Genomic DNA, 27,848 nt, shown 5'->3' with positions numbered 1-27,848 from the left:
ATGTATAGTATGTATACATAACTGCATAGCATCGACCTACACATAGGTTGCTCTTAATAGTCGGAAGACGATACTTTTGGCTTTAGAAAGTTCAACCATAAAGAAGATGGCCCAAAATCGCCCCAGATAAAATGAAAAATACCAACCTAATAATTTAAATGTACATACCATATAAAATTACCTTACATTTATTATTATTAAATATACATCTATACTAATATTATAAAGCTGAAGAGTTTTGTTTGTTTGTTTGGTTGAACGCAATAATCTCAGGAACTACTGGTCCGATTCTAAAAATTATTTCAGTATTAGATAACCCATTTATCGAGGAAGGCTATATATATAATCCCCGTATTCCTACGGAAACGGGAACCACGCGGGTGAAACCGCGTGGCGTCAGCTAGTTATACATATTATGTATAACTAAACAGAAATCTAGTAAATTTACGGGGAAAAATACAATTAATTATTAATCTAGAAAAATCAACCCAAAGTAAAAGCTTTATCGAGACGCACGAAACTTTATTTTCTGAGGCAAACAACGTATGCAGAGTGGAGTGGGCTATCTCCTTTTAAATAGTTGGTAGTCTATTATTTGCTAATAACCTGATGCCATGTATCGACCAATAAAGAAAATAAAAAAAACAACCATACAGCCGAACGTAGAACCTCCTCCTTTTTGGAAGTCGGTTAAAAAGTATAACAATCGCTTACAAATTCGTCCGCGTTGAAAACCTTGCCTCTCGAGCCATGTTACTTATCATATCGATTACATATTTCTACAATCGCCAACGCTTTGAAATGTATGGGAATTTTTTATATTTTTTGGAGACGTGATTACATGACAGGTTTAGTTTTTAAATATATTTTTGACAATACGAGCCAAAACGCCTGTCGGCCATGATGGTCTGTATTTCAACTGTTTAATGACGTCACTATAACAAATCCCTTACAAATGGAGCGTTTAACTAAAATATTAGTTAATAATTAGTATGACGTTTAGTACATCAAGTAACATTGCGACGTCACAAAATAGACGACAACATTTTTGACGTTTGGAAAATTTAAAAAAATACATGATTTTTAAATTATGTTTTATAAGAAAACCTTATCTTTTATTAATTGATATCGATATATTTCGGACCCTTATTCCATGTACTATACCAAATTAATATTGTTTATTTTAAATTTGATATGAGTCAACTACCCTATTACCGATGGGTCACCTCACACGTGGTCAACCTACCAATCGGATAAATCACTAATTTCAATACATTTCAAAGCGTTAGCGATTGTAGAAAGAGAATAGATAAATGTAACATGGCAAGAGCGGCGGCAACAGACCCAAATACAAATCGACCCCCTGCACCATAACATATTTAAATTTGAAATTTTCTGAGCTACTCGTACTTATCCTATTTTTCAGATGGTTTTTCAGATGTTGTTGTGTTTTGGTCTGAAGAAAACAGATACCCGCCTGATTCCAAAAGTCTTCCATAGGCCTTAAGTTAAATAAAGTTTCATGAGCACGCTAGTATTTAAAGTATACTTATATACAGTAACAACTGACTGATACACGCTGGTTTTATAGCAAAAAGTCTTGTAAAGTCATGAATTCCTAGTAATAAAGCCACGCAACAAATTTGAAAACCGCGTATCTCCTCAACGAGGAAATAAATAAATTTTCATTTGAAAACGGACGTTTGTTCACATTCATGCATTGATTGAAAGATATACTGAGATATTATATTTTTCAATCTACATAAAAATGCTGTGAGCATCTACATAAATCGTGATGGATTTCAATAATTCTTTTTAATCTTGATTATGTAGGTAATTTTATAAAGTCACAATTTTTTATGAAAAATTATTGTTGTGACAAGGACATAGAATTTAAATAGAACTATGTAAGTATTTAGTTATTTTACACGAATGTATCCCAGATCCATACACTATAATAAAATGGTTCGTATAACTCATTTAAATTTATTTATTATATTATTTTTAGCACATGATAATTTGTCAAACAATCAATTTAAAAAAATTTAATTCTTCAAACAATTTTGCCACGCCATCTACCGTAAAGTAGTTGAACTTCGTAGAAAATAATATGTTTGAGATCTATAGATCATTACCCTACTTCTTATATTGCTATGGTCGCCTGGTATAAATTCGAACTAATGAAGTAACATCCATGTTTCTTTTTTTTACTTTTCTTTTTTGTTTTTACTTTTTATACCAAGTGTATTTGGAACTAATAGAAACTAGGAATCACATTTTCGTTTTATTTTTTTAAGTTATACTTTCCACTGTGTTTTATATTGTTTTTATTTAAAATTTTGTTGTTTTTATATTGTTTTATTTAAAAGTATAACTACTACTGATTAGAAAATCGATGTGAATACTAATGTCTAATTTAGTAGTAACCGACCAGTTACGTTACACAACTATTTTGGGTATTTTTTAGATATTTTAAGAGAACATACTTACATGTGAAAAGTAAAAAATGGAAAAAAAATCTTCTTTCCAAACAATTTTGGAGGTTTTTCCTTTTGGTTATTTGGTAGTCGTAGGTTATCTATCTTGGTACTTACATAATATTATGTTTTCTGTGGTCATAGTTGATATTTACCATTATTATGTTTTCTATTTAGAATGATATTTCCATAACTCACATGTAATGAGTAATTTGATAAGACATACTTACTATATGTATATTTCTTTTTACTCTGTTATATGTATCTCATATAAAACTGTAGAGGTAGAGCTAAGAAATCTTTGGCGCGTCATTATAATTTTTTGATAAACCCTCCTAGAGGAGTGAGTGGTCTTCCCGTACGTTATGATCTCCTGGTAACTTGCGCACTCTTCGCGCAAGCGGGCCGCTACTCGCGCAGCTCTCGCGTGCTAGATGCGCGCGCGCATGTCATTTGTTTACCTCGATTGGATCATTTTAAAATGTCGGATATGCGCAAAGTTATGACTTAGTAAAATAAACTTTATGTCTGAAGTTCATAAAGTTTTGTTTGTTTTGTTAGCCTAATTCTGTAATGATATTTACTCCTTTCTTCTAGTAGTAAGTAGTCTAGTCGACGAGTTGAAAATGGTACAAAAAAGAGATACTGCTCATAAAATTATGAGCGATGGCTCGGCTCATTCGATCCGGAATGACGCCTAAAAAAATAGGCCAAAAACGTGTATTACCACATAAAAAATTGCAAAAGTTATAAACAATTAAAGATAAAAAAATGGCGTTTCGTTTTTTGCCAACATTTCATAAACATTTCATTTAAGAGGAAATTTTCAATAAAAAAAACTCTTAACTCCTGAAACTCTATCTCCAATATTTATAATTTTTATTTATCGCTGAAATTAGGTTTTCGCGCGTCATTTTTAGGATGCGTTGGCGGCGTCAAAAGCGAGTACGGCACATTAATGATTTTATTTAAGGTATTTAATATTTTTTAGTAAATTTGAAAAAATTATGGTGTGTTTTGAACATAATAAATAATTTATTCCCGTTGGAAATTTTACTTTAATTTTCAAGTTAATTTTTCAACATGTTGAATAATTGTTAACTAACAAAATTTTCTCAAACTTCCGTCTTAATTGTAAACATTACATACTTAACAATATCGTGCCATAAAAGTTAAAAAAAATATAGTTTGTTTATAATAATATTTTCACTTTAACCACATTATTTGGATTTATCAGTTTTTATTCAAGTTCCCCTTCTTTCAGAATATATTTTTGAAATGTCTTAAATATTAATAGTTTTTTTAGTAGGTTTTATTTTTATCAGAGACGTAGTTTCGACTATTTATTTAACGTGTTATAGGGAGCGTTAAAATAAAACATTATATGTTTTCTGTGACATTAGCACCTTTATCTGAACTGTTATCATCATATACCATAAACTAATGAAACTAATTTTATGCCCGCTAAGCTCTGCTAAGCAGGATCAGCCACCTGGACCAGTAGTAGTATCACTACAAACATATGACGTGCTTGTAAACTAACCTTATTGTTACAAAAATAAAAAAAATACGTAATAAAAAAATTACAATCGTTTTCAAAAACAAAAAAAAACTAAAAAGCGAAAAATAACATTAAATTACGTTCTACCTGCTGATCACTTTGAAGGAGGTGCTCGAAAAGACTTGAATTGAGTACCTCCTTCTTTTTTTTGAAGTCGGTTAAAAATGAATTTGATTAAATTAAGCTTTTTCATTTAAATCGGAAGTAAGCAAAGTTTAACGAAAAGAAAGGAGAAAAAGAAACTGTCGGAGTTACAGGCATCTAATCGACAAACTCTCAATTTTTTATTAGATTATAAAAAACTGTTCCAAAAGAACAAATTGAAAAAACACAATTGTACAATTATTTCTTCTGTTACCGCGCATAAAAATATAAAGTAAATATAGTCACAAACAAACTAAGACATTTTATAAAGTCGGTTAAAAGGACATTATTAACCTATGTATTTAAAAAAAATAATGTATATTTACATAATAAATTAATATTAGATTTTGTATATCTATTGTCTACTCGAACAAAACTAAAACACCAAAGTAATTCCATAATGAATAAATGCACACTGTAACAAGCGCAATTTATAATTTTCCATGTCGCCATCCTCTAAGTCTAGACGCTCACATAAGTCATAGAATGCACCATAAACATAAAACATGAGCACAAGACGCAAGACAATGCCGCGGGCTTGTCTAGTCAACACTCGACAATGGTGTTATCGCAAGGCCGGGCATTATCGCGGCCCGGACGATCGGGCCGATTGTTTTGCGGGCAATTAGCATGGCCCGTCCCGCACGTGCCGTTTCGTGCCGTCCCAGACGCTGACGGTTTCAACTTCCAGTAGTTTCAGTGTTCCGCGCGCGCTCCACGCGAGCAGCTGTGTAGGGAGCTGTGTGCGTTGTTATCTCCTCGACAGATATAGACGCCTGGTACTTTATTTAACGAAACTTTTTTTGACACCTGTTAACAAAGTTGTCGTGGGATTGTTTTCAAATAAATAAGGGGGGCCTTAAGTATAAAGTAAAAAATATACAATTAATTTAACAAAATGAATCATGAAATAGGTACTTTTAATTTTCAGGCGCTGTTCAGTATTTTTATATACATTTAAAACAAAAAAATATGTCTAGGTTCTTTGATACTACACGTACTACTATTATGTAGCATATAACATACCGAGACTAAAGACATCCTTATTTCAACATTTCTCCCGTCGGCGCCGGGCAAAGTTTTCACAAAGTCCTTTCGGTCGACGATAACTTGGCAGTCAAAAGTTCCCATTCTCGAAACTTTTACGCACGCGACTCTCTCAAGTTTGGAATTTTGAACTTTTCTTGAAAACAATCCTTAGGCGATGTCTTGAAATTATTATTTGCGGTAGATTAAACAAGTACTTTTACCACTTGGGTAAAACAAAGCTATAATTACAGTGAAAATTGTGATAAAAGATGGATTTATAAATCTGACGTAAGTGTTGTGACTGCTGTGATCCAAAATGGCGGCAGCCATGATAAAGGATCGGGGACTGCGAAAGAAGTTAACTCAACAAGCCATACCGGAGAAAACACCAAAAAAACCTTCAAAACGCAAATCGACTCCTAGCAGCTCCAGAAACGACAAAAAGAACGAACAAAACAACAATAAAAAACCAAAAATACAGACTGGAGACCCGAAAGTTGACTTGTTCTCAACCTATCAACCGTGGGTTATCCAGACGTACGGAGATTTGGCAAAAACCAAGACGATAACTTTGAAAAAGTATGCCAGAATTCTAAGAACCCTCCGCGGGGAAGAATGCAACAGTTCTGACAGTTCTAAATTTCGCTTTTGGGTGAAGGCGAAAGGCTTTCATGTGGGTAGACCGACGGGATATGACGCGAAGCCTGCCGACGGAATAATTTGTCGATATAGCGTGGCCGATGCAGAAGGATGTCCGCGTGGTCCAGATGGCCAGGAAGTCTACACAGGGTCCCAAAATGATCCCCCGTTGTATATTCCGACTCCTCCTTTAAAGGTAAAGAGATTTTATTTTTTCATTGAATTTCAAGAATATTTAAAATTAATCATTGTATACTTGGAGATTCCTGATGCGGTTTAGATATTTTACATGACAGTTGCCTGCCTACCAACAATTTGTTTTGAAGTACGCTTTCCTCTGCACTCGAAAGGCAAAGTGATGGATGTGTCCGTGACTTGTGTGAGATTGTCTTTTTAACCGACTTCAAAAAGGAGGAGGTTCTCAATTCGGTCGGTATTTTTTTTTTTTTTTTTTTTTTTTTTTTTATGTATGTACACCGATTACTCAAAGACGCCTGGACCGATTTCAAAAATTCTTTTTTTGTTTGAAACGGTATAGTCCCCATTTGGTCCCATTGCCATCATGACAAGATCTGATGATGGGATCCTGGAGAAATTGAGGGGAACTTTCGAAAATTATATGGGTGTCTAGTGTGTTCGTAAACTTTTCCATTTAGTACCTTTAAGAAATACAAAATTATGAAGGTTTAAAATCGATCTGATGATGGAGTCATAAAACAGACGAGGGAACTCCTCGGCGATTTACAGCAGTTACCTTGTGTTTGGGCTTGATTAATTTGTATTAATGAGAACTTTCCACATAGATAGGTTGTGACTGTCATTTAGGGGTTTGGTGATGAAGACCAAGGACAATTAAGGGAACTCCTTAACAGTTTACAGTAACCACCTTGTGTTTGGCCTTGATTAATTCGTATTGCTGAGAACTTTCTACCTAGATGAGTTGTGTCTGTTATTAGGGGTCTGATGATGAAGACCAAGGTCAATGAAGGGAACCCCTTGACGGTTTACGGTAGCTACCTTGTGCTTGGGCTTGATTAATTTGTATTGCTGAAAATTTTGTACCAAGATGGGTTGTGACTGTCATTAGGCGTCTGATGTATTCGTTTGAGATGAAATTTTACACTAAAAATTGAAAAATAATAAAAATTTTAATAAAAAAAATACAACCGACTTCAAAACCTAAAAACGTACCCACTAAACTAAAAAGCGAAAAATAACATCATAATATGTTCTACCTGCTGATCAGTATGAAGTCGGTGCTTAGCCGGTGTTGTCTTAATTTAAGCCATTTCTGACAGGACCACATGAAACAACACTGTCTGCAAAATCTAAATCTATAAGATATGCTCACATGGCTTAAATTAATACATCACCGGCTTAGCACCGACTTCATACTGATCAGCAGGTAGAACATATTATGATGTTATTTTTCGCTTTTTAGTTTAGTGGGTACGTTTTTAGGTTTTGAAGTCGGTTGTATTTTTTTTATTAAAATTTTTATGTAGAATCACAATTTTGTTGTGGCGACTAAACTTGCTCGCGTCAGTGGGATCAAAGAACAGGTAATGTGTGCCACAGTTGTACCAGGGGCGCATAGTGATCAAAGCGATTACACTTTACACATAATTCTAAAAGACTTCTCAATGCTCATTCATCACTGATGCAAAGCGACGTACTTGTACTTAGTACGTACCTTACAATTTTATAAATCAGTATTTGCATACTTTTGTTTTGCCGTACGATATTGTTTTCTAGTGTGTACGATTATTTCAAAAATACAACTATTGATGGATTAATTGTTATACTATATCTACATTTTATAGATATTTTACTATAGTTCATTTAAAGTCTTTATTTTTTCATGATTTAAAACAACATGTAATCTCTGCAGACTTTAATGGCATTGTTATCGCAGAAAGCGATTTGCTCTGCAAGTTATAAACGTGTAGCTATGTGAAATTATTATACACCTACCTGACTACCTATTGTAGAGATTTTTTTCTCAACTTTTAGCGAGCGTTGGGATTTTACGTCTCCTGTCTACAGTTCCCTGAAAACTTTAAAGTTTATAGCCTTACCTCATCTTTGAAAACTGAATGCTAATACTGCGTACCTAGTCAAGATGCACTCTTTGTTCTTAATTCTTATGAATAGATAAGCATTCTAACATAACTTCTGCGCTCTCTTCTTGCTCACTCGTTTATTATTTGCTCTCATGTAATATTAAAGAGGCCGCTATGCCAAGTCGCACCTGAACTGGCTAGGCTCATTATTAATATTCCGTGCAGATAGTCGAGACCAAAGAGATTTAAAAGCCTGTGGCTCATTCTGATGATAATAGCAGAGAAAGAAATAAAAAGTTACCAGCACTTTTTGATTATTCATTTTTGCACTAACGCTATTTAGCGCATTTAATTTACTAAAATTACTCGTAAAATAGGAACTAAATTAATAAATGTAATAAGTTGTACATTATTTATTGTATTTGTTTTATCGCGTTATTCGGCTTCCCGACTGAAAGATCTTAAAATCCAAAGTCCTGTTCTGTGGATTTTCTGTCTCGATTAACCAACCCTCAATGATCGATGTTTTTTTTCAACGCCTCCGTACTTCGTTCGAGAAAATTTTGATGCAATCGAAGCAATTTCATCGATACTTTCGATACAAATCACCAGGAGCGCAGAACATGGCAGGAGGTTGAATGTTTCGAACCTATGAACATCGATCGCCGCTTATCGCTCGCGGTCGCTGCGGCCGCATTGTTCGGCTCGTTTTTGCTAAAACCACGCGCCACGCTTTGGCGGCTAAATTAGGGCTACCTCCTTTTATTATTTTTATCGAAACTTTTTGTTTGCTGGTATTCGGTAAAATCTTTTCACGATTGTAAAGGTTCCAGAACAACCACGAATCTTAATAAGTTATATGAAATTATTTCATTCGTGAAATGCATCAAAATGTTTGTTGAAATTTTCAAAATATTTCGGTACTAGGTAAGCTGATAAAGGTTATATGTATATACTGTCTTCGTCAAATTTGTAATTATCTCCTATATATTTATAGATTTTATTCAAAACTTTATGGAGTTTATTACTCACGTCAACCTCCCTAATGAAAATCATATTCGCTTTAGAACTATATTATACCAGAAAAAAAGACTAAAAAAATATTCCAATAGATTTTTGGTCTATTAATATATTTGAAATTAGTTACAGCTGAAGGTGGAAGCCCTAGTGTGAATATAAATTGAAAAGCGTTTATTTAAAGTTTCGCGCGCGTTGATGGCTAACGCATAGATATTGCTGTATCCCGGAGGCACCCTTTGTGACTCCCATCGCAAACAGCTTCCATACTTACCTACGTGTTGTATGTACTCCACTGGTTTATGCGATACGCGTATTTTTTATTTATAAGTGTATACATAAATACACTAGCGGATGTCGGCGACTCCGTCCACGTGAAATTATGTTTTTTTTAATGGTGTTGGGTTAGGTTTTCCGGGATTAAAAGGTACCTACCCAATTTCATCCAAATAGGTTTAGTAGTTAAGACGTAAAAAAGTAGCATCCAGATAGACAGATAAGCAGACGGACTTACTTATTGATAATATTAGCACCTATTATTTTTGCCGCGCGGATTTCATACGCGAAGGCCCCGGTCATGGGGACCGATTACGTTTGGTAGATTTTAAATGTTAAGAAGAATAAATGGTTATTTACTTTTTTCGCATTTAGCGGTGGAAAAACAAGACTTAAAAATATTTTTTATTACTGTGTCTTACTGAAATTAACAGAAATTTTTATTTTAGCGATACATTAAGAGATTATATCCTTCAGAATTAGTAAAAAGTTAATCGCGCTCGTAACTCGAGAACTAAAATATAAGTGTTTTATTTTGTTGCTTTGAGACCCCTCCCATTCCCATTCCATTACATTACGCTCAAATCGTTAAATTTTTTAAATGCACACTCTTAGTACCTAATTAACTAACCTACTGACGTGCTGGTTGAGAGTACCTATTTCTAAAGTTAGTTTTTTTTGGTTGAGCTAAACGTACCAACCAATATTACGGGCTCAACAACAAGGTTAGGTTAGGTTAGTAATGTCCCTTATCCTTATCTGCCGCGTTTGAGCATGTATAAAATGGAACAGATTCATCAGGCAATTGATCTGACCCGTCGGTAACTAATTATAATGGACGCGGCAGAGCCCGGGGCAAAGGTAATTTTTCAGCGATGACTAAAAATGTCCCGCCTGTGTTTGTAGGATAACATTTTTCATACCTACACAAGCATATTTTAGGTATATTGTATAGCTTGGCAACTTCGTTCGTAACACTCCCGATGTTCTGCGCGGGTCGGGGGGCGTGTAGCGATGAATGAAAAACCCACGACTGATGCACATCACTTCCCCGCACGCACGATTTCACACCCGCGCAGTCTATCCCCCTGTCGCCCGCATATGATGGGAGTGTTATTCTTGTACAAAATAGAGTTTAGGAATAATTTACCTACTTCATCATAATATCATAAGAGTCTTACGTAGGCGTCTACATTTCAAGTATCTTACTCCATTTTACGAGTTCTCTTAAAAGGACTATTCTTATGATTGTAACAATATCGGCGAAATTATTATAAAGAGAAAAGCAGGCAACATTTCTAAGAGTAGTTTTATAGTAAAATTCTGATTTATTTGCAATATTTTGCTTTCTATCATCATCACAATATGTCATGAATTCCAGAGATTTATGGTTTAATTTAATTTAATGAGGCTATCACTATCATCATCCTTCTTGGAGAGGGTATTTGATAATGCTGGCGATAATGTTTGAACAGTCATCGGATTTTAATGGCCTAACGTCACCCTTATCACGTCATTAGAGGCCTTATTAGAAGGCTCAAAGTTACTCAGCGATGGAGCGAGCTCGAATCAGAAATGAGGAGATCCAAACCAACCAAACCAACCAAAGTCACTGACATAGCTCAGCGAGTCGCGAAGCTGAAGTGGCAATGGGCAGGCCATATAGTTCGAAGAGCCGATGGACGTTGGAGTCCCAAGGTGCTGGTACGCAGTGTTCGTCGACCCCCCGCTAGACATCCAGCGGGTTGCAGGGAGCCGCTGGATGCTGGCGGCTCGAGACCGTTTTGTTTGAAAGTCCGTGCAAGAGGCCTATGCCCAGCAGTGGACATCAATGGGCTGATAATGATGATGAAGACGAACGTCACCTTTACGAGCTCTCCGAGGCAAGGGCTAACCAATTTCCTAATTCCGGACTGCTTATGAAAAAGCTCAATATGAAAGCCCCAACAAGGACTTGAACCTTATGATCCGAAGCTATATTTGAACTTGGGCTACCCACTGTTGAGGACTTGTTTTATATTCTGTTTACTTAACTATAGGTTGGTACATACATACAATATTTACTGCGTTAGTCAACAGTCCTATAAAATTATGTATTTAAAACGGTTGCCGGCAATTAAATTATTACGCGTCATCACAATCCTTACACCCTTTGCCTTTAATCCCTCTACCACGGGGTAAAAATATATACAACATCATATATTTAGATACCCAGGTTCGTACTTACCAGGTAGGGTTACATAATATGTATAGTTTAATCGTTTATTTAGATACACATAAGTTCACATAACACAGGTACTAGGTAGACATACATATACATATGCTTTAGGTGTTATGTTTATGTGTACAGTTATTACCATCCTCTTATATCGTATGATTCTGTGATTATCTCAGATCAAATACCAATGGACCTATATCGTATCTGTCTTTTTTTAAGGGGGACGATTCAGTGTAGGCAGTGCATTGATATGCATTGTGCATATATGAAGTGCACGCGACTTGGTTGACTGCACCCGATGTATCGTGCCACTATGCTAGTATTTTTGGCTGGTAGCAGTGTGGCGAGCGAACTCTTTCGTTCGCCCACTTTAGGTTAGGCCATCTACATTCACATTCCAGGTTCATTTCATATTTAGAATTCCCTCGACCGCGCATGCGTGGATATATTGTCTGGACCATTCATTACTTCTTTACCGTTTCTCCATTCCACATCGCATCACCTATTTGATAGACCTTTTATTTTATATCCTTTTACAATTATTATAATCAGTGAAAGAATAAATATACATAGCAATACAATCGTCTTCTTCATATCTATATACTAACATAAAACCTCCATGGCGATAGGAGGCTTCGGCGCGGCTAGTTACCACCGTGGCAAAGACGTACCCCCAAGCGATTTTAGCGGTGCAATGTCGTGTAGAAACCGAACGACGTGTGGATTTTCATTGTCCTCCTAACAAGTTAGCCCGCTTCCATCTTAGATTGCCTCATCCAGGCCCTGTATCAAAATAAGTTGGTCCAAATTAGTGTAAAAATTTCTCACAAAAGAAACGAAAATGCTCGTTAAAAGTAAATATGACAGTGACCTATTTAGGATTTAGGATGTTTCCAAACACTTTGTTTGAACTCAAGCTTAACCAGGGAAAAAAAAGAGATTGTGTATAACCTACATTTTACTAATTTTCACATGTAAGGGGCTCCTGTAGTGCGAGGGCCCTATATCATTGATACGGCTAATACGGCGGTATCTACTCCTCTGGCCTCATCACTTACCATCAGGTGAGATTGTAGTCAAGGGCTAACTTGTAAAGAATTAAAAAAAAATGCTATGCTTTTAAGAAGCCTGCAGCGTGGCAAAGTATTATAGTACCACTAGTACTGTATTCCCGGGCCGTGGTCGCGGGCGCGGTGGCCATTGTGTAATAAATCGGGCGGGCCGTTGGTCGCAGGCCGTAAATTATGGCGGCGGATGGCGCGGGCGGGGACGAATGGGACGATGCGAGCGACATCACAAAGGCGCGCCGGAAAAATATTGTCGGGCCTTCTGCGCACTGCGGTTTGTTACAAGACTTGCTTTATTGAAGTGATAACTTCGGGAGTGTCATGGTTTTCGGAAAATATCTATTGAACCATTTTGATAAATTAAAAATAAATTGTAATTATTCTAAACAAAAATTGAAATAGAGAATGTCATTCATCTTTTGTTATTAATATTCAAAAATCTATAAAAGGGAGCCGTATGTGGTCTTGGGGGCTTTTTACTATCTCGGACTCCTGATGTGTTTTGGTGGAAGTTTGGCTGTTGTGTAAATCAAATACATGTTACTTAACGCAGTTTCTGTTACGAACCTGTCAGCGCAGTGGTTTGAATTGGTGAGCTTTTGTTCAATTTATTATTGTGATTAGGCTAGAACGGTTAAGATTAATGACGAGTTTACGAATAGGATAACGTTGTAAGGTAAAATAAGGAAATAAAATATGTAATGTGTTGGTCTTTAGTATTTTATTTCAGGAGGGTACACCATTTCGTAACGTAACGCGTTACGACGCCACTCTGTCTGGCTTCCCTTTCTCTCACGCATACAGCAGTAGGTTTAAGTTAACACTTCTGTCGAGATGTAGCTTTCTAATGGTGAAAGAATTTTCAATTAGAGATTTTGAGACCGATTATTAAGATTCCGAAACTATGTACGTAACATAGTTTCGGAATCTTAATAATCGGTCGAGTAGTCTAGAGTTAAACAAGAATCCAACAAAAAATTAAATCTTAATTCTTTTTAATATTACTTTAGTTAGATTTAACTTTCCTCTCTACTTATCAATAAGTAATCCAGTCCTTTAAACGTTGAGTTGTTGTGGCATCAAATTATACGTATATGTCCATTCGGTATTCATAAGGGAAAAAAACTTGTTTTTCCTTTTAATTTCCGATTGATCTTACCCAATTGTATTGAAAACGACGTCTATTTTTTGTTTTCGAATAGCGATATTTAAACTTGTAATTCAAAGTCTAGCCCTTAAGAAACTAGCTTACCTAGTTAAAGGGCCAGGACGTCATTGTATTGTAATTTGTGTACTGAGTTTTTTCAAATAAACCATTCTTATTATTAAAAAAAAAAGTAACCGTAGTGCGTGTACACCACAGTCGGCAAGAGCAAATAGCAGCAGCGAGGGTATGTGTATAGGATCGTTTGAACGTTCACCCGAGAGTTGACAGTCGATGGGCACACTATACACTACGCACTGCGAAGTGCTCGTTACTCACAATATGAAACACGACACTGTTATCTTGCTGCGACTGTACCGATAGAACTTTATATACGAGTAGGTATACTTCTACGGGGGTGACTGAATGCGAAACGAAACTTGAATTTGAATCATTTTAAGCGTTGAACACACCGACGTCGGGGCGGATACGATCGGGGGAAGACCGGGACGGAAGCGTGTCGAGGACGAACCGAAATGGCGTGAATTTCTCTATATAATATATCTACTTGATAGTTTGATTTTCGACAATATTATATTTGACATAGCCTGCTTTTATCCCGATCCGCCCTAGGCATACCCTTCGATCAGTACGTCGTGTTTTGTAGATTCTGACTATTTACTGACATTATCATTGACTAGCTGACGCCGCGCGGTTTTACTCGCGTGGTTCCCGTTCCCGTAAGAATTACTTTATCGGGGATAATATATAGCCTATAGCCTTCCTCGATAAATGGGCTACCTAACACTGAAATAATTTTTCAAATCGGACCAGTAGTTCCTGAGAGTAGCGCGTTCAATCAAACAAACTCTTCAGCTTTATAATATTAGTATAGATTCTAGTTACTGGGGTGTGATTCCGATATTTTATACTCGTCGATGTAATGTTCGCCTATAACAAGTTTTATTAGAATTTGAAATTTATTTCTATGGGATGCCAAAAATAAAATGTCACTAACAATGTTGTTGCCATGGATATGAGCGATGCCACATCGCTGTAATTTTACAGAATGCATATAGCTTACCAGCAAACTAGATTTTCCAAAATCGCGCGTGATCTCACCCAAGGGGGAGGATAGTAAAAAATCCCAAATTGATGTAGTTGTATGCGGTAAAGTCACGGGTATCACTTAATAAGTAATCTATACTAATATTATAAAGAGGAAATATTATAAAATTATTTCACTGTTGGGAAACTACACTATTCCCGAGTGCTATAGGCTGTATTTTATCTCCGTATTCCTACGGGAACGGTAACCACGCGGGTGAATCTGCGCTGTGTCTGCTAGTAGATTTTAAAATCCTATATTAATCCCATCGTACTCAACACCTCCCTATAAATCAACTCACAGACAACTGTGCCCCAGAGTATCTTCATTATGCACCTCGATGAGGTGGGCCAGCATTTACTATCGAGTCATCATCGTTACAGATTACAAATTCCTTGAAGTCATTTCATGAGACATCTATTATCGTTGAATCTCGTGTTACCAGCGCTTGGCCAAAAGGTATTTGCAGAATTTCATAATATGTATATATATATATTTTTTTTTAAATATTTGCCATATTTTTTTATAATATGACCAATATTCCCATTCCCCTCCAACTAGTCGGGAAAGACTGTGCTAGGAGTGGGTACGACAATAGACCAACGGGGTGAGGATTGAACCACCACCCCTCGGTGATAAATCCAACCGCTCTTACCGTTGAGCTATTGAGGCTTAATATGAAACTACTATAAGCTCACCTTATATTACATATTAAATTTCGCCCGCGTGGTTCGTGTTCCCGTAGGAATGCTGGGATAAAATATAGCCTATAGCACTCGAGAATAAATAGTGTAGCTTCTCAACGGTGAAAGAATTTTTCAAATCGGTTCAGGAGTTTCAGAGCAGATGCAAACAAACAATCAAATTTTACCTCATTATAATATTAGTATAGATTAGCGACCGTCCGTAAAATCATCTTTGTATTATTGTTTTTCCAATGATCTGGATTTGAGGACAATCAAGTGGATGGTTTAAATGGTGGTGGTCGGTGGACATAAGTGGAAAGAAAAAATATCCACGAAGCAGCGATAATCATTATTTTGTAACCAAACTAAAAAAAATACTTGGTCTTGTTCCCAAAAGCTTGCTAACTAACGCTGCCATTAATTTTAAACCCAGCGATGTGGCCAAAAACCACTATTACAAAAGTGCAACCGCAAAATGTCTTTAGATAACTTCGACTAGCACTAGTAGTTGGCGAGAGAAAACACCCGGTAGTGGCAGCTCGCATGATTTATGTGAAGTGTGCTTACATAACCGAGTGTGGTCTAAAGTTTTTATAGTGCCTATCTTCCTACACGTACCACAAGCTTGCTAGCTTTTGTTTATAAAAAATTGGTTGCCTGTAAAGTCGGTATACGGGCGAAAGTTTTACGTGACAACGACTTTGAGTGGTAAAATAATTTTAATGTGAATATTCATTCGTATAGTAGGAAGAAGGATGAAATAATAGTAACAATTTAAAACATTTATTTATACAAAGAATTATATTTAAAACATTAATTTATACAAAGAATCTCGCACTGAATTTCATATTAACAAAATTTTATTCACTCGCTCTCATTGTGAGCGCATAACGTGAGCGGAGCGTAACGCAGTTTCTTGAAGTGTCACCCGGCAAACCAATTTATAAGACGTTGTCACGTCAAAAAAATCATGGACTTCCAGTCAAATATAAATATTAAGTAAGTACCCAATTGAAAATCAATTCCATAATTAAAAGTGTGTTAAGAACTATTCAGTTAAGTAAGTGCATTATCACGTTTCTCAAACGGTGAAGGGAAATCTGCATACCTGAATGAAGTCTGCTAACCTGTTTTGGGCTAGCGTGGTGGATTACAGCCTAACCCCTCTCATTCTGAGAGGAGACTCGTGCTCAACGATGAGCAATGAGAACAATGAGCAATTCTATAATATTGATTTCTAATGTCTATAATATGTCAAGTTCAATAAGATGTAACTAATAATGAGTATGATGACATTGGGCCATAGTGGTAAACAAATAGCCTTTTTTTTTTTTTTAACGTGGGGAAATCCTCATGGATACCTTCTCGCCACGGGGAGGCAAGACGGTTATGTCGGACTTCAACCGACTAAAACCCCACGGTGTTCCGACTCGCCGCCTGATGACTGAGCCACGGGAACATTTCATAAACTACCGCAACGGTAAACAAATAGCCTAACCTATCTCATACTTAGAGGAGACTTGTGCTAAATTACTGCATTTCTCTAATGTTGATTTCTAGTGTCAATAATAGTCAACGATGTCATGAATATCAATGGCTGAATAAGCGCAGCTTTCTTCAATAAAAGATTAGTTCTTCTTCACAACAAAATTGTTTATGTAATTTTTCACACCATGCAATGGTGTTATCAATTTTCAATTTGGCTAACATAAATCAAAAAGGCAGGCCATTCCACTTCATGCTTGCCAAGTCCCCTTAAAAGCTTTGTGTCGGGTACATTTCTTTGTGCTCTAAGTGGAGCACTGCATTTACCATTACCATTGTATGCTTAAGGTGCAAAGCAACGTATGTTCTACCTACTTCACACTATCACACACGTTTGTAGATGTGTACCACGTTTGTATTTGTGCACCACGACATCTCAAAACGAGAAAAAAGCAAATGTCGAGCAATAGCGACTTTAATATATCGTTAACTCTTCACTGCGTAGGGACGAAAGAGCGATATTACAACTCCGCCGCTATTGGTCGACAATATGTCTTTTTCTCGGCATGACGCCTACTGACGTGGAGAGCAGATTCTGCCCAGAGCGAGGTAGAAAGAGTTGTCCTTTAAAAAATCAAAAATTACAATAGCTTCTTTATCCGAATAGTAAGTACTTGTGAGAATACATATAATCAGAGAGTTCTCTAATTAATAGTCTTTAATAGCGGACGCCCGCGACTTCGGCCGCGTGGACTTTAGTTTTTTACAAATCCCTCGGGAACCATGGATTTTTCCGGGATAAAAAGTAGCCTGTTTGTTAATTCAAACTAAAAGCTATCTCTACTTCAAATTTCCGGTGACCGAATCACCTGAAATTTGAAGTAGAGATAGCTAGTAGCCGAGGCGTGAAAGATAAACATTCATATCATCAAAATCATCAGGTTTCCGCAAATCTCGGGAATCCATGGATTTTTAGCCATAAAAAGTCCATGTGTTAATCCAGAGTAAAATCTATTTCCATTCTTCAGTAGTAGCGGCGCTAAAGAGTAACAAACATCCAAACAAAAATCCAAACAAACATACAGCCATACAAACTTTCGCGTTTATGATATTAGGATCATTTAATTTCTGTAAGCTCTTATACAGTAGTGATTATAAGTCATATCAAAACTCCTTAACTCCTCTCGATCACTTTATAGTTCTGCCACTCGATGGGGCTGCACTGTGAGCCCACGGACTTCTAAGATATTCGTCTCTCTAAACATTTTAATTTACCCACTAGGTATAGCACTAGTAAGCGCAGTGTTGGTCGACCCCCCACGAGTCACAGGGATTCGCTGGATGCAGGTGGCTCAGTACCGTGATGTTTGGAAGTCCCTACAAAAGGCCTATATCCTGCAGTGGACGTCCATCGGCTGATATAATGATAATGATGACTAGGTATAGCATCCACAATTACTCAGATTCAGTCAGTACACGTTTTGCATTATCACCTCTCACGTAATGAATGCCACTAACCGCTATGTCGGCCCCATGGTGTTGAGGCGGTATCGCAAACCGGTGGACATTCAGTTGATTAGTAATCGCCGCCAGCGCGACTGGAAAGCTAATCTACGTGTGCAATTCCATCGGCGGCTTTGTCATTTAAATCTTCCAATGGACGCCGTGAGAAAAATTTACAAATAGAGGCTTTTCTAACAGTTACTTTTAGTACTGTAGTTAGATACTGGCCCATATGACACGGGCTGGCCTAGTTTAAGGGCCAGGACGTCATTGTAATTCTATACTGAATTTTTCAAATAAACATTTCTTATTTCTTTCTTTGTTTTTGCTAAGAAAGTTGGAAAAATATCTCCAAAATAAAGGGATATTGACTAATTTATACCGATATCTGAACAGAAATTTGATGCTAAACCGGATACAAATATCGTAACAAAACAACAATTCTAAAGTAGGTGGTATTTGGAGAATTTTATAAAGAAAGAAAATAAGAATAATAAGAATAAGAATTGTTTATTTGAAAAAACTCACTACATAAACGTCCTGGCCCTTAAACTAGGTAAGCCCGTGTCTTAAGGGCCAGTGACTTCCCTGGGTACATATGCTACAATTAGGTACAATTACAATAATGGCGTAGTTAACATAAAATATCCAAAAGAATTGTCCTTATCATTTACGCTCTTTATTTTGGAAGTATTACAGGACTGGAATCTCTCAAGAGCATCAGTGTAATCGGAACTTTCCCAATATGAGATAACTAACGATGACTCAGTCCTGTTATCAGATTATAACATAGCAGATAAGAACCATATGAGCAATGTACCTAGAATACAATGATCCTTGTGATATAACGTTGATATGCATGGAGCGCGATGTGTTAGCACTAAACCATTGAAACGTTCTGAAGTAAACGTACAAAACTGTAGAGCAGAGAGCATAGACCATATGAACTAAAAGGCTTCACATTATCCAGAGCTAGAAATCTATAATCACACGTGCCATTATAACAACGAAGTACGAACACGAAGCATGATCTCACACACGTGCAACAAAAAGCCAACGCATTCATTCGCATTGCGGGCGTTCGGCTGGCGGTATAGTACCGGGCTCTCAGAACGGGCGAGAGATAAATGTGGGGACGGGTGCCAGTGGGGAGGTGGGAGGGGGGTAAATGCCCGCGCGGCGGCGGGTAATTGGTTCGCGCCGCCCGAGGCGAGCCCGTAGTATCGCGCTTTAGCGACGGCGCCCTCCGGTGTCAGGCGTGGATAATGGGATGCATTGAGTCGAATTTCGTGTTCAATTTTTTTTTCATTTGAATATTTCTATATAAAATTGTGTTAGCACAATAGCTACGAGAAAATATAATATCCACAATGTATACATAATGCATTGTAACACTTGAAACGTACCAGTTAGACGTCAGTATCAGTTCAATCGTAAATTCATGGATATGTAATGCCTTGGTACGTAGGTATTTGGTATCTACCTGCTAAGTACTGATATTTACTTATGTTTGTAAAAAAACACTTGCCTTGTTAAATTTTTACCGAAAACATAAACTGTTGTTTACCTTAAAACATTGCATTTTAGTTAAAATTTCGACTATTGTCATAATTTAATTTAAACTTGACCAAACATATCGGTGTGTACATTTTTTATTTCAATTTGTAATAGTTTAGTAATACAAATTCACCTTTCAAAAATATTTCAGTTATAATTATTACAGAAGTGGTACAAAGATTTTCATTAACATTAATGTTTTATTCAAGCCAAAGTCACGTCCACAAGCAGAGGACACTAATAAACAACTTACTTCTAACCAACTGTCAATTTAAAAGCAAAAACGTACACAAAAAAAAAAGAAAACGCAAACGCGTCGACTCCACGCCACCCCGCCGGCTGTTTGTCATGCTACCGCGGAGTTATAGCTATGTCATGCGGCCACCGGCGCGCCACTTTATACATCCGACGGCGCTACCGCCCGCCACGAGTCGTGCGCTTATAGCGTAGCTATAGCTATAGCTATAATAGCTGTAGCGTGTTGAAGCACCAGATTGGGAGCGTCGCTTTCGAGACCTCGCAGTGATGTTCCGTCGTTTCTTTTTGGTTATCGCTATCGGAGATTTCGCTTAGATGACGGGGCTTTTGACTGGGTACGCATATTTCGTGCAAAAATTGTGCAAAAGAGCATCAGGAATGTACATAAATGATTGTTTTATACCGTTCGTCAGTTGATTAACTTATGGATATGGATTACGAGGTCCTGTAACGGGCTATTATAAATCATCATCATCATCATATCAGCCGATGGACGTCCACTGCAGGACATAGGCCTTTTGTAGGGACTTCCAAACATCACGATACTGAGCCGCCTGCGTCCAGCGAATCCCTGCGACTCGCTTGATGTCGTCAGTCCACCTGGTGGGGGGTCGGCCAACACTGCGCTTACTAGTGCGGGGTCGCCATTCCAGCACTTTGGGACCCCAACGTCCATCGGCTCTTCGCACTATGTGCCCCGCCCATTGCCACTTCAGCTTCGCAACTCGTTGAGCTATGTCGCTATTATAAATACATAGGTATATTGAGCAATTCTTCAAATCAAATCAAAGCCGTGATAGCCCAGTGGATATGACCTCCACCTCCGATTCCGGAGGGTGTGGGTTCGAATCCAGTCCGAGGCATGCACCTCCAACTTTTCAGTTGTGTGCATTTTCAGAAATTAAATATTACGTTTCTCAAACGGTGAAGGAAAACATCGTGAGGAAACCTGCATACCAGAGAATTTCCTTAATTCTCTGTGTGTGTGAAGACTGCCAATCCGCATTGGGCCAGCGTGGTGGACTAAGGCGGCACACACTACACCTCTTATTCTGAGAGGAGACTCGAGCTCAGCAGTGAGCCAAAGGGTTGATAATGAACGATATTGAGCTTTTCTTTGTTCTAAGATATTTTCAGTAAAAATATTGAACCCGGAGTGGGAAGTTCATTGCCTCAGAGAATACGTTGAGCCGCCGGTTAATTATGACCGGGTTTTTATCTCTACCATCTGATAGAAATGATAATGATGAAATGACAAACATTATCCTACTCTCTCTCTATTCATTTGATATTGATTTTCTGTATCCTACAACTTACACAATTTTATAAACATATATAATAAATTTTTTACTTTATAGTTACTTTTAAAATGAATTTTGATATTATTAGTTAATATGATGTAAAAAATAGGTACTATCAGTGTATATGTTAAGATCCACTATCGTGAAAACCATTTTCATATAATGGATCCCAAATTTTTTTCGCTGACATAGACCCCTTGCAGTTTGTCATAGACCCCTAGGGGTCGATATAGACCACTTTGGGAATCACTGATTTACACGGACAAACTTTAACCTAAAAATTTAACCAAAAAGATATAAAGCAACTAAGTAAACTTTAAATATTTTACTTATTTTAGTTAAATTAGCTATCCGGGAAATTAGCTCTTTCCTTTGTATTTAGTTATCTTAAAATAACTTGTTCCGTGCGGTTGCTTAATCTAGATGTTGTGGTTTGTCCTTTAATGCTCCTAGCTTGATACGAAACTTGAAATTTTGGAATAAGTACACTAACGTAAATGTTTTTCATAATGTCATAATTTACAAAAATTTCTAAATTCAAAATTACGAGTAAACTCTAGTTAATCCAGTGGCGTATTAATTGAAGGCGTTTCTGAAAGTACCGCGGGAAAGAATCGTCTGAAAACCCTAACTTTAAATTTTGAACTGTGTTAGCTCCGCCTTCAAAGTGATCAGAAGGTAGCACATACGATGTTATTTTTTGGTTTTTAGTTTATTTTTGTGATTTTGAAGTCAATTGAGTTGAGACTGTATTTCTGGGGCCCCATTAGCCATGGATCTCAGAAGTATCTTATGGTTTGGCCATCTACAACAAACGCATAGTATGTAAGAAAAGCCTGAGATAACACTCAGTTAATGCTCACTCGGTAAAAATCTCAGTTCGCCTAGTCGGGTGAACGTATCTCACCGAGTCGCTATTTTTCATCTCGTCATAACGAAGAATCCCACTTCTACCGCATATAAACTAACCATATAGCCATTGTTCTTGCATGGTAAGCAATCCCACAGAGCAGCGATATAACAATAAAATATAACGTAGCGTTAAAGACATAGGGAACTAGATAATAAGTAAACAAAATCTCAGGCTGCCTAGTCGTGTGAACGCGGTCCGGTTTCCGCCTCGAATCTCACCGAGTCGTTATTTTTCATCTCGTCATTACGAAGAATCCCACTTCTACCGCATATAAACTAACCGTAAAGCCATTATTATTGGTAAGTATAACTAGGAGAGCATTGTTACCATTGGACATAACCCTAACTTAAAGACAGGGAGCCAAATAAGCACACAAAATCTCAGCTCGCGTAGTCGCGTGAACGCGGTCCGGTCCCCGAGACCCTGAGTCGAGTCTCGCCGAGTCGTTATTTTTCATCTCGTCAGAGCCGCTCATTACGGCGAATTTCGAGAGGCGCTCGGCGCGGCGCGGCGGGGCGCATGAAATACGCGCCGTGTCGACGTGTCACGGATACATGACCCGGGGCTAGGGTTGCCACACTATTGTAATTTCCAGGACTATTAGTAATGGCATAAATAATATTAAAACCGTAATAGCCCATTGGATATGACCTCTGCCTCCGATTCTGGAAGGCGTAGGTTCGAATCCGGTCATCCGGCATGCACCTCCAACTTTTCAGTTGTGTGCATTTTAAGAAATTAAATATCACGTGTCTCAAACGGTGAAGCGAACGGTGTGAACGGTGAGCGTGGTGGACTATTTGCCTAACCCCTCTCATTTTGAGAGGAGACTCGAGCTCAGCAGTGAGCCGAATATGGGTTGACAATGATGATGATGATGATGATGATGATGATGATGATCAGAGGTTAGCCAAGCGCTTATTCTACTCGGAGCTCATGAACGGTAAGCGGAAACAAGGTGGACAGTTCTTGAGATATAAGGATGTACAGAAGAGGCATTTGGCTAACTGTAACATAGATTCTACTCGTTGGGAGATGTTAGCAAAAGATCGGTCAGAGTGGAGGTCCTATGTTCAGCGGAGTACCTTTGGTTTTGAAGATAGGCGGAGGCGAGATCTGGATAATCGTCGTGAACAACTTAAGGCCAAGCCACCCTCCAATATCTCATATAATTATGTGGACGGTACCCTAACTTGTCCTGTTTGCTCCAGGACATTCCGCGCAAAAATAGGGTACATAAGTCACATGAGGGCGCATGATCGACGCCCGCGTGTGATGTGACAGAGTCTCTAGTCGCTGTTGCCGAATCGGCAAAGACGAGACGACGACGATGATGATGATAAAAGAATTCTTAAAGTTTAGTAGTAGAGTAACAATCAAACAAATACACATTTTTTCATCATAATATTAAAGTCATTACAAGGTTTCCATTAAATTAAAGTCACAGGATTAATGGACGCGGGAGAAAGCTAGAAATTCTAGGACATTTCTTGGATTTCCCGGACATCTGGCAAGCCTACCAGAGCTACCGTGGTAGAGACGTGGCTGGTTCTTATCGACATCGTAGTCATTTGTTTTATTTTGACTTTGAAAATTGTCGAGACTTACTGAATATTGTTAACTTACACTAGTACGGATATTTTTGCGTTGACGCGGTAACGCCTGTTTCAGTATTAAAAATTTATTTAGCAAAATTAAATCATCTTTATCTATCATTAGCGTTTTAATTTTAACAGTGCTTAAATATTAACAGTAATAGCTTCAACAATGTTTAATGACAGACAGTGGTGGTTAAATGACAGTTATAACAGTGGTCTCTCTGTAAACTTATAATTTTTTCTGTAGAAAAGTCAGAAGATGCATATGATTCTCGAATTTAATGAATAGGCGATTTTAGCTGACGGAGCAAATTAAGGTTACGACCGTAATTTAGGTTATGGCCATTTAAAATAACATAGATGCGTAAGACGTACGTTCATTAAGAATGGAAAGAAATAGGAATGAGAGGCAAGTGAGTCGATATCTCATTTGACACGCTCGTCTAGCTGAAAACAAGGTGAATCAACACTTTGCAATCGGGAAAACTCTACAATAGAGATAGAGAAGTGCCATTTCTGTGGATAGGAAGTTCAACCTTGGCTTTCAGAGGAGGTTTAGCAAGCCGATATTAGCCGATTTATCCGTGGCGCAATGGTATGCGCGGTGGATTTACAAGACGGAGATCGTGGGTTTGATCCCCGATTGATGTTTTCTTAATTGGTCCAGGTCTGGCTAGTGGGAGGCTTCGGCCGCAGCTAGTTATCACCCTACTGGCTAAGACGTACCGCCAAGCGATTTAGCGTTCCGGTACGATGACGTGTAGAAACCATAAGGGTGTGGATTTTCATTCTGCTCCTAACAAGTTAGCTTCCAGCTTAGATTACATCATCACTTACTATTAGGTGAGATTGTAGAGGCTAACATGTAAAAGAATAAAAAAAAGTCAATAATAGACAGAAGTCTGATGGAATTTTTTCCTCCTCAACGAAAATATAAAAGTGTGTGTAAACTCTGACGCACGAATGGAGTTTACTCTTTCAGATCGACTGCCTAAATAGGTGTAAGTTGCCCCGCAGCATATACTATATATGTCTGTATACTTATGCCTGAAAAGTGAAAGGTGCGCAGAATAGGTTGCGCACAAAAAACGTAACGCTGTCATTTGATTCTTCTAGATAAGCGCACTCCAACTTAGACCGCATTAGACCGCAATGCTTACCATCAGGCTTAATTCTAGTCAAGCGCTGGCCTATATTTCATAAAAAAAATTGAATTTTACTTCTCATATTTTTTTCATACCTACTTTTTTGGAGTTTACACCTTAAGAATCGATTTTTTATATATATCCCCCATATATGAAAAATCGATTCTTAAGGTGTAAACTCCAAAAAAGTTAGTTAGTTAGGTGTCGATATAGGAGTATTAAGTAAATACCCGTCCCTAGCGGCACTACCCTTGCATGCAATCAGTCGGGGCGAGCCGCGGCGACGCCACTCGACGCGCCTCGTAAACGTTATCGGCTACATCGTAAAAATGCGACGTAAAATGGCGAAGCGTGCCGGCTGCGCCCGAACCGACGTTCTAAATATGAATTTTTAAATATTTCGTACATTTAAAAGAGTATAGTTTGTAAAACTATTACTATTCACGACCGCGTGGTGCATAGGGTAGATACCCAGCTTTCTGAATTACCGTGGGTTCGATTCCCACAACTAGAACAGAATAGCGCTACGATATTTGGCTTTCTTAGATCTTGCTTAAAATTATCCAGCTGATGTCGCTGGAAGATCCGATATTGTGCACTGTTTACCAATAGACAAATTAGAAATGAAGGTAGAAAACGCTTGTCATTACTTACTTACTTATTTTAAATTGTATTGTTTTGTATTTTTAATAACATATTTTATACAATAAAATATGTTATTAAAAATATGTTAACTAAAAGTATATCTAATTGTTAATACTAAGCTTATTAATCGATTTTTTTAAATAAATTTACGAACAAGGAAATTATAATTAGTATTAGGTGTGATTTATACCCCAATTTTTAATTTGTTTGTTGGTAAACAGTACTCATCGAATAGGGCTGTAGTATAGATACTTACTTAGAGACTTATCAAATCAAATCAAAATTCATTTATTTCAAGTAGGCTCAATTTACAACCACTTTTGACACGTCAGTTGACTATTTGTAAAGATTCTACCACCGGTTCGGAAGGCAGGTTCTGCTGAGAAGATACCGGCAAGAAACTCAACAGTTGCTCTTTTGAAATGAAAAAGTCATACAGTACTATAATTAACAATTGATAACAATTACAATTTCTTATAGTTCTACTTCCTGTGTGAAGGTGGAAGCTGATCCAATGGCCTCCAAGCACTTTTATCGTTAAGGAACTCATCAATAGTGTAGTAACCTTAAGAGTAAGTATACGAAGTATACGAATTCGTAGTATGTGTCACTTAAAATTAATGTTGTACAAAATCTCACAAGCTCAGGGAGCTTATTAAATATTATATTAATACGTAATATACGAATTCTGTCACTTAACTACTTATACATATGTTTACTGTGACTTAACTAACAAAAACTTGGAAACTTCCTACGCCTGAAGAGAAAATTTTGATAGAGGTTTCCAATTTTCATCATTAAAAATGTATATTTTGTCATTCAAGTATAACGAGTAAAATAATCCACCTGTAAAAAACACAAAAAGGTCAATCTACACTCAACGTATCCAGACAGAAAAAACACTACCCACGCGCGAACATGGAAGTGTTATCATTTCATTCCGTACCGTATTACGATTTACATAAAATAATAAACGGGCCAGTCGCCACTAAAAAGCAGCTTTCTTTGCGAGATAATCCCGGGACCGGGAATGCGGGATTGCGGGATTGCGAGATCGCGGGACTCCCGAGGGTCGGTTATCAAGTTATCAATTTGACGGCCTCTGTCGTCGTGCGGTTTTATTGTCCGTGTGTGTGTTGTATTACGTATAGAAGTCGCGTTTGTGTTTGCTTCTGGAACAGGGGACCAGAATTTGCTTGAGGTGTCTATTTTCTGTGATTTAGAATTCTTACGGCATTCATCAAATAAAAGGTTGAAATCACAGAACATAGAAAACGTTAACTAACAGTGGATGAAATTGTTGAAAAGAAGCACTCACAATCACTCTATAAGTTTTAATATTGTATGCGTAGTTGTGTTTTTGAAGAGGTTAACAGTTTTTTTTAAAGTAAATTAAATTTTTGGAAATTATTATTTGGTTACTTTATTTGGTTATTGGTAATAATTATTTGTAGATACATTAGTTTTCTACTATTTTAATAGTATAGATAAAAAATACTAATACTAGGAGTAGCAGGTACTAATAATACAATAGCCAATTACCAAGCCGGCAGAAACGGCAAGAATTGGTCGACGTAGCTGGAAGCTTCCTCACGGAAATAGGACTCGTTCCGGCCGCCGCTAATGGCGCGTGGTTCTGTTTAGAACGCTGGCTGCTCATACTCGATGGTTCGCAGGGTGATAACTGTTATTAATATTACGGTCTTGAAACGACCTCTTATACCTATCTACTAAAATATTTAGGTACATGTTAGATTTATTGAATAATGTTTAGTTGTTTTGCGCTTAAAAATATATCGCATGGTTTTTCTCATTTTGTTTTGTTTTTTTGTTTAATATTGGGGAAAACCCCACAGGAATAGCGGAAATATCGATAACCCTTTGTAGTAATTTGAGAACGTTAGTTTTATTACAAAATGGTACGAAGTTCCCCGCTTGCAAGTGTAGTAAAAAATGTATAAACCATTGCTCGTGTTGCGTAAACTGTTAAAGTTCAAAAAAAATATGTATGACA

General features: G+C 37.4%; 1 protein-coding gene across 7 annotated transcripts in view; it reads left to right on the top strand.

Moving 5' to 3' along the window:
- Positions 1-4,824: 4,824 nt before the first annotated feature.
- The window catches only part of LOC112045273 (nucleolar protein 4), a 180,199-nt gene continuing 157,175 nt past the window's right edge, over positions 4,825-27,848 (top strand). The window contains exons 1-2 of one of the 7 annotated variants that reach the window (XM_052889358.1): positions 4,825-4,961; positions 5,414-6,046. In XM_052889358.1, the coding sequence (XP_052745318.1) occupies positions 5,528-6,046 (519 nt within the window). In that variant the 5' untranslated portion in view covers positions 4,825-4,961; positions 5,414-5,527. Of the gene's footprint in view, positions 5,053-5,099; positions 6,047-27,848 lie in introns of those variants that run through there. The other 6 variants (XM_052889364.1, XM_052889351.1, XM_052889370.1 and 3 more) reach the window with 6 other exon arrangements.

This window comes from Bicyclus anynana, chromosome 2 (assembly GCF_947172395.1).
Source record: "Bicyclus anynana chromosome 2, ilBicAnyn1.1, whole genome shotgun sequence".
Taxonomy (NCBI): domain Eukaryota; kingdom Metazoa; phylum Arthropoda; class Insecta; order Lepidoptera; family Nymphalidae; genus Bicyclus; species Bicyclus anynana.
The sequence above is the reverse complement of the archived record's forward strand: the minus strand, read 5'-3'. Positions and strand labels throughout refer to the sequence as shown.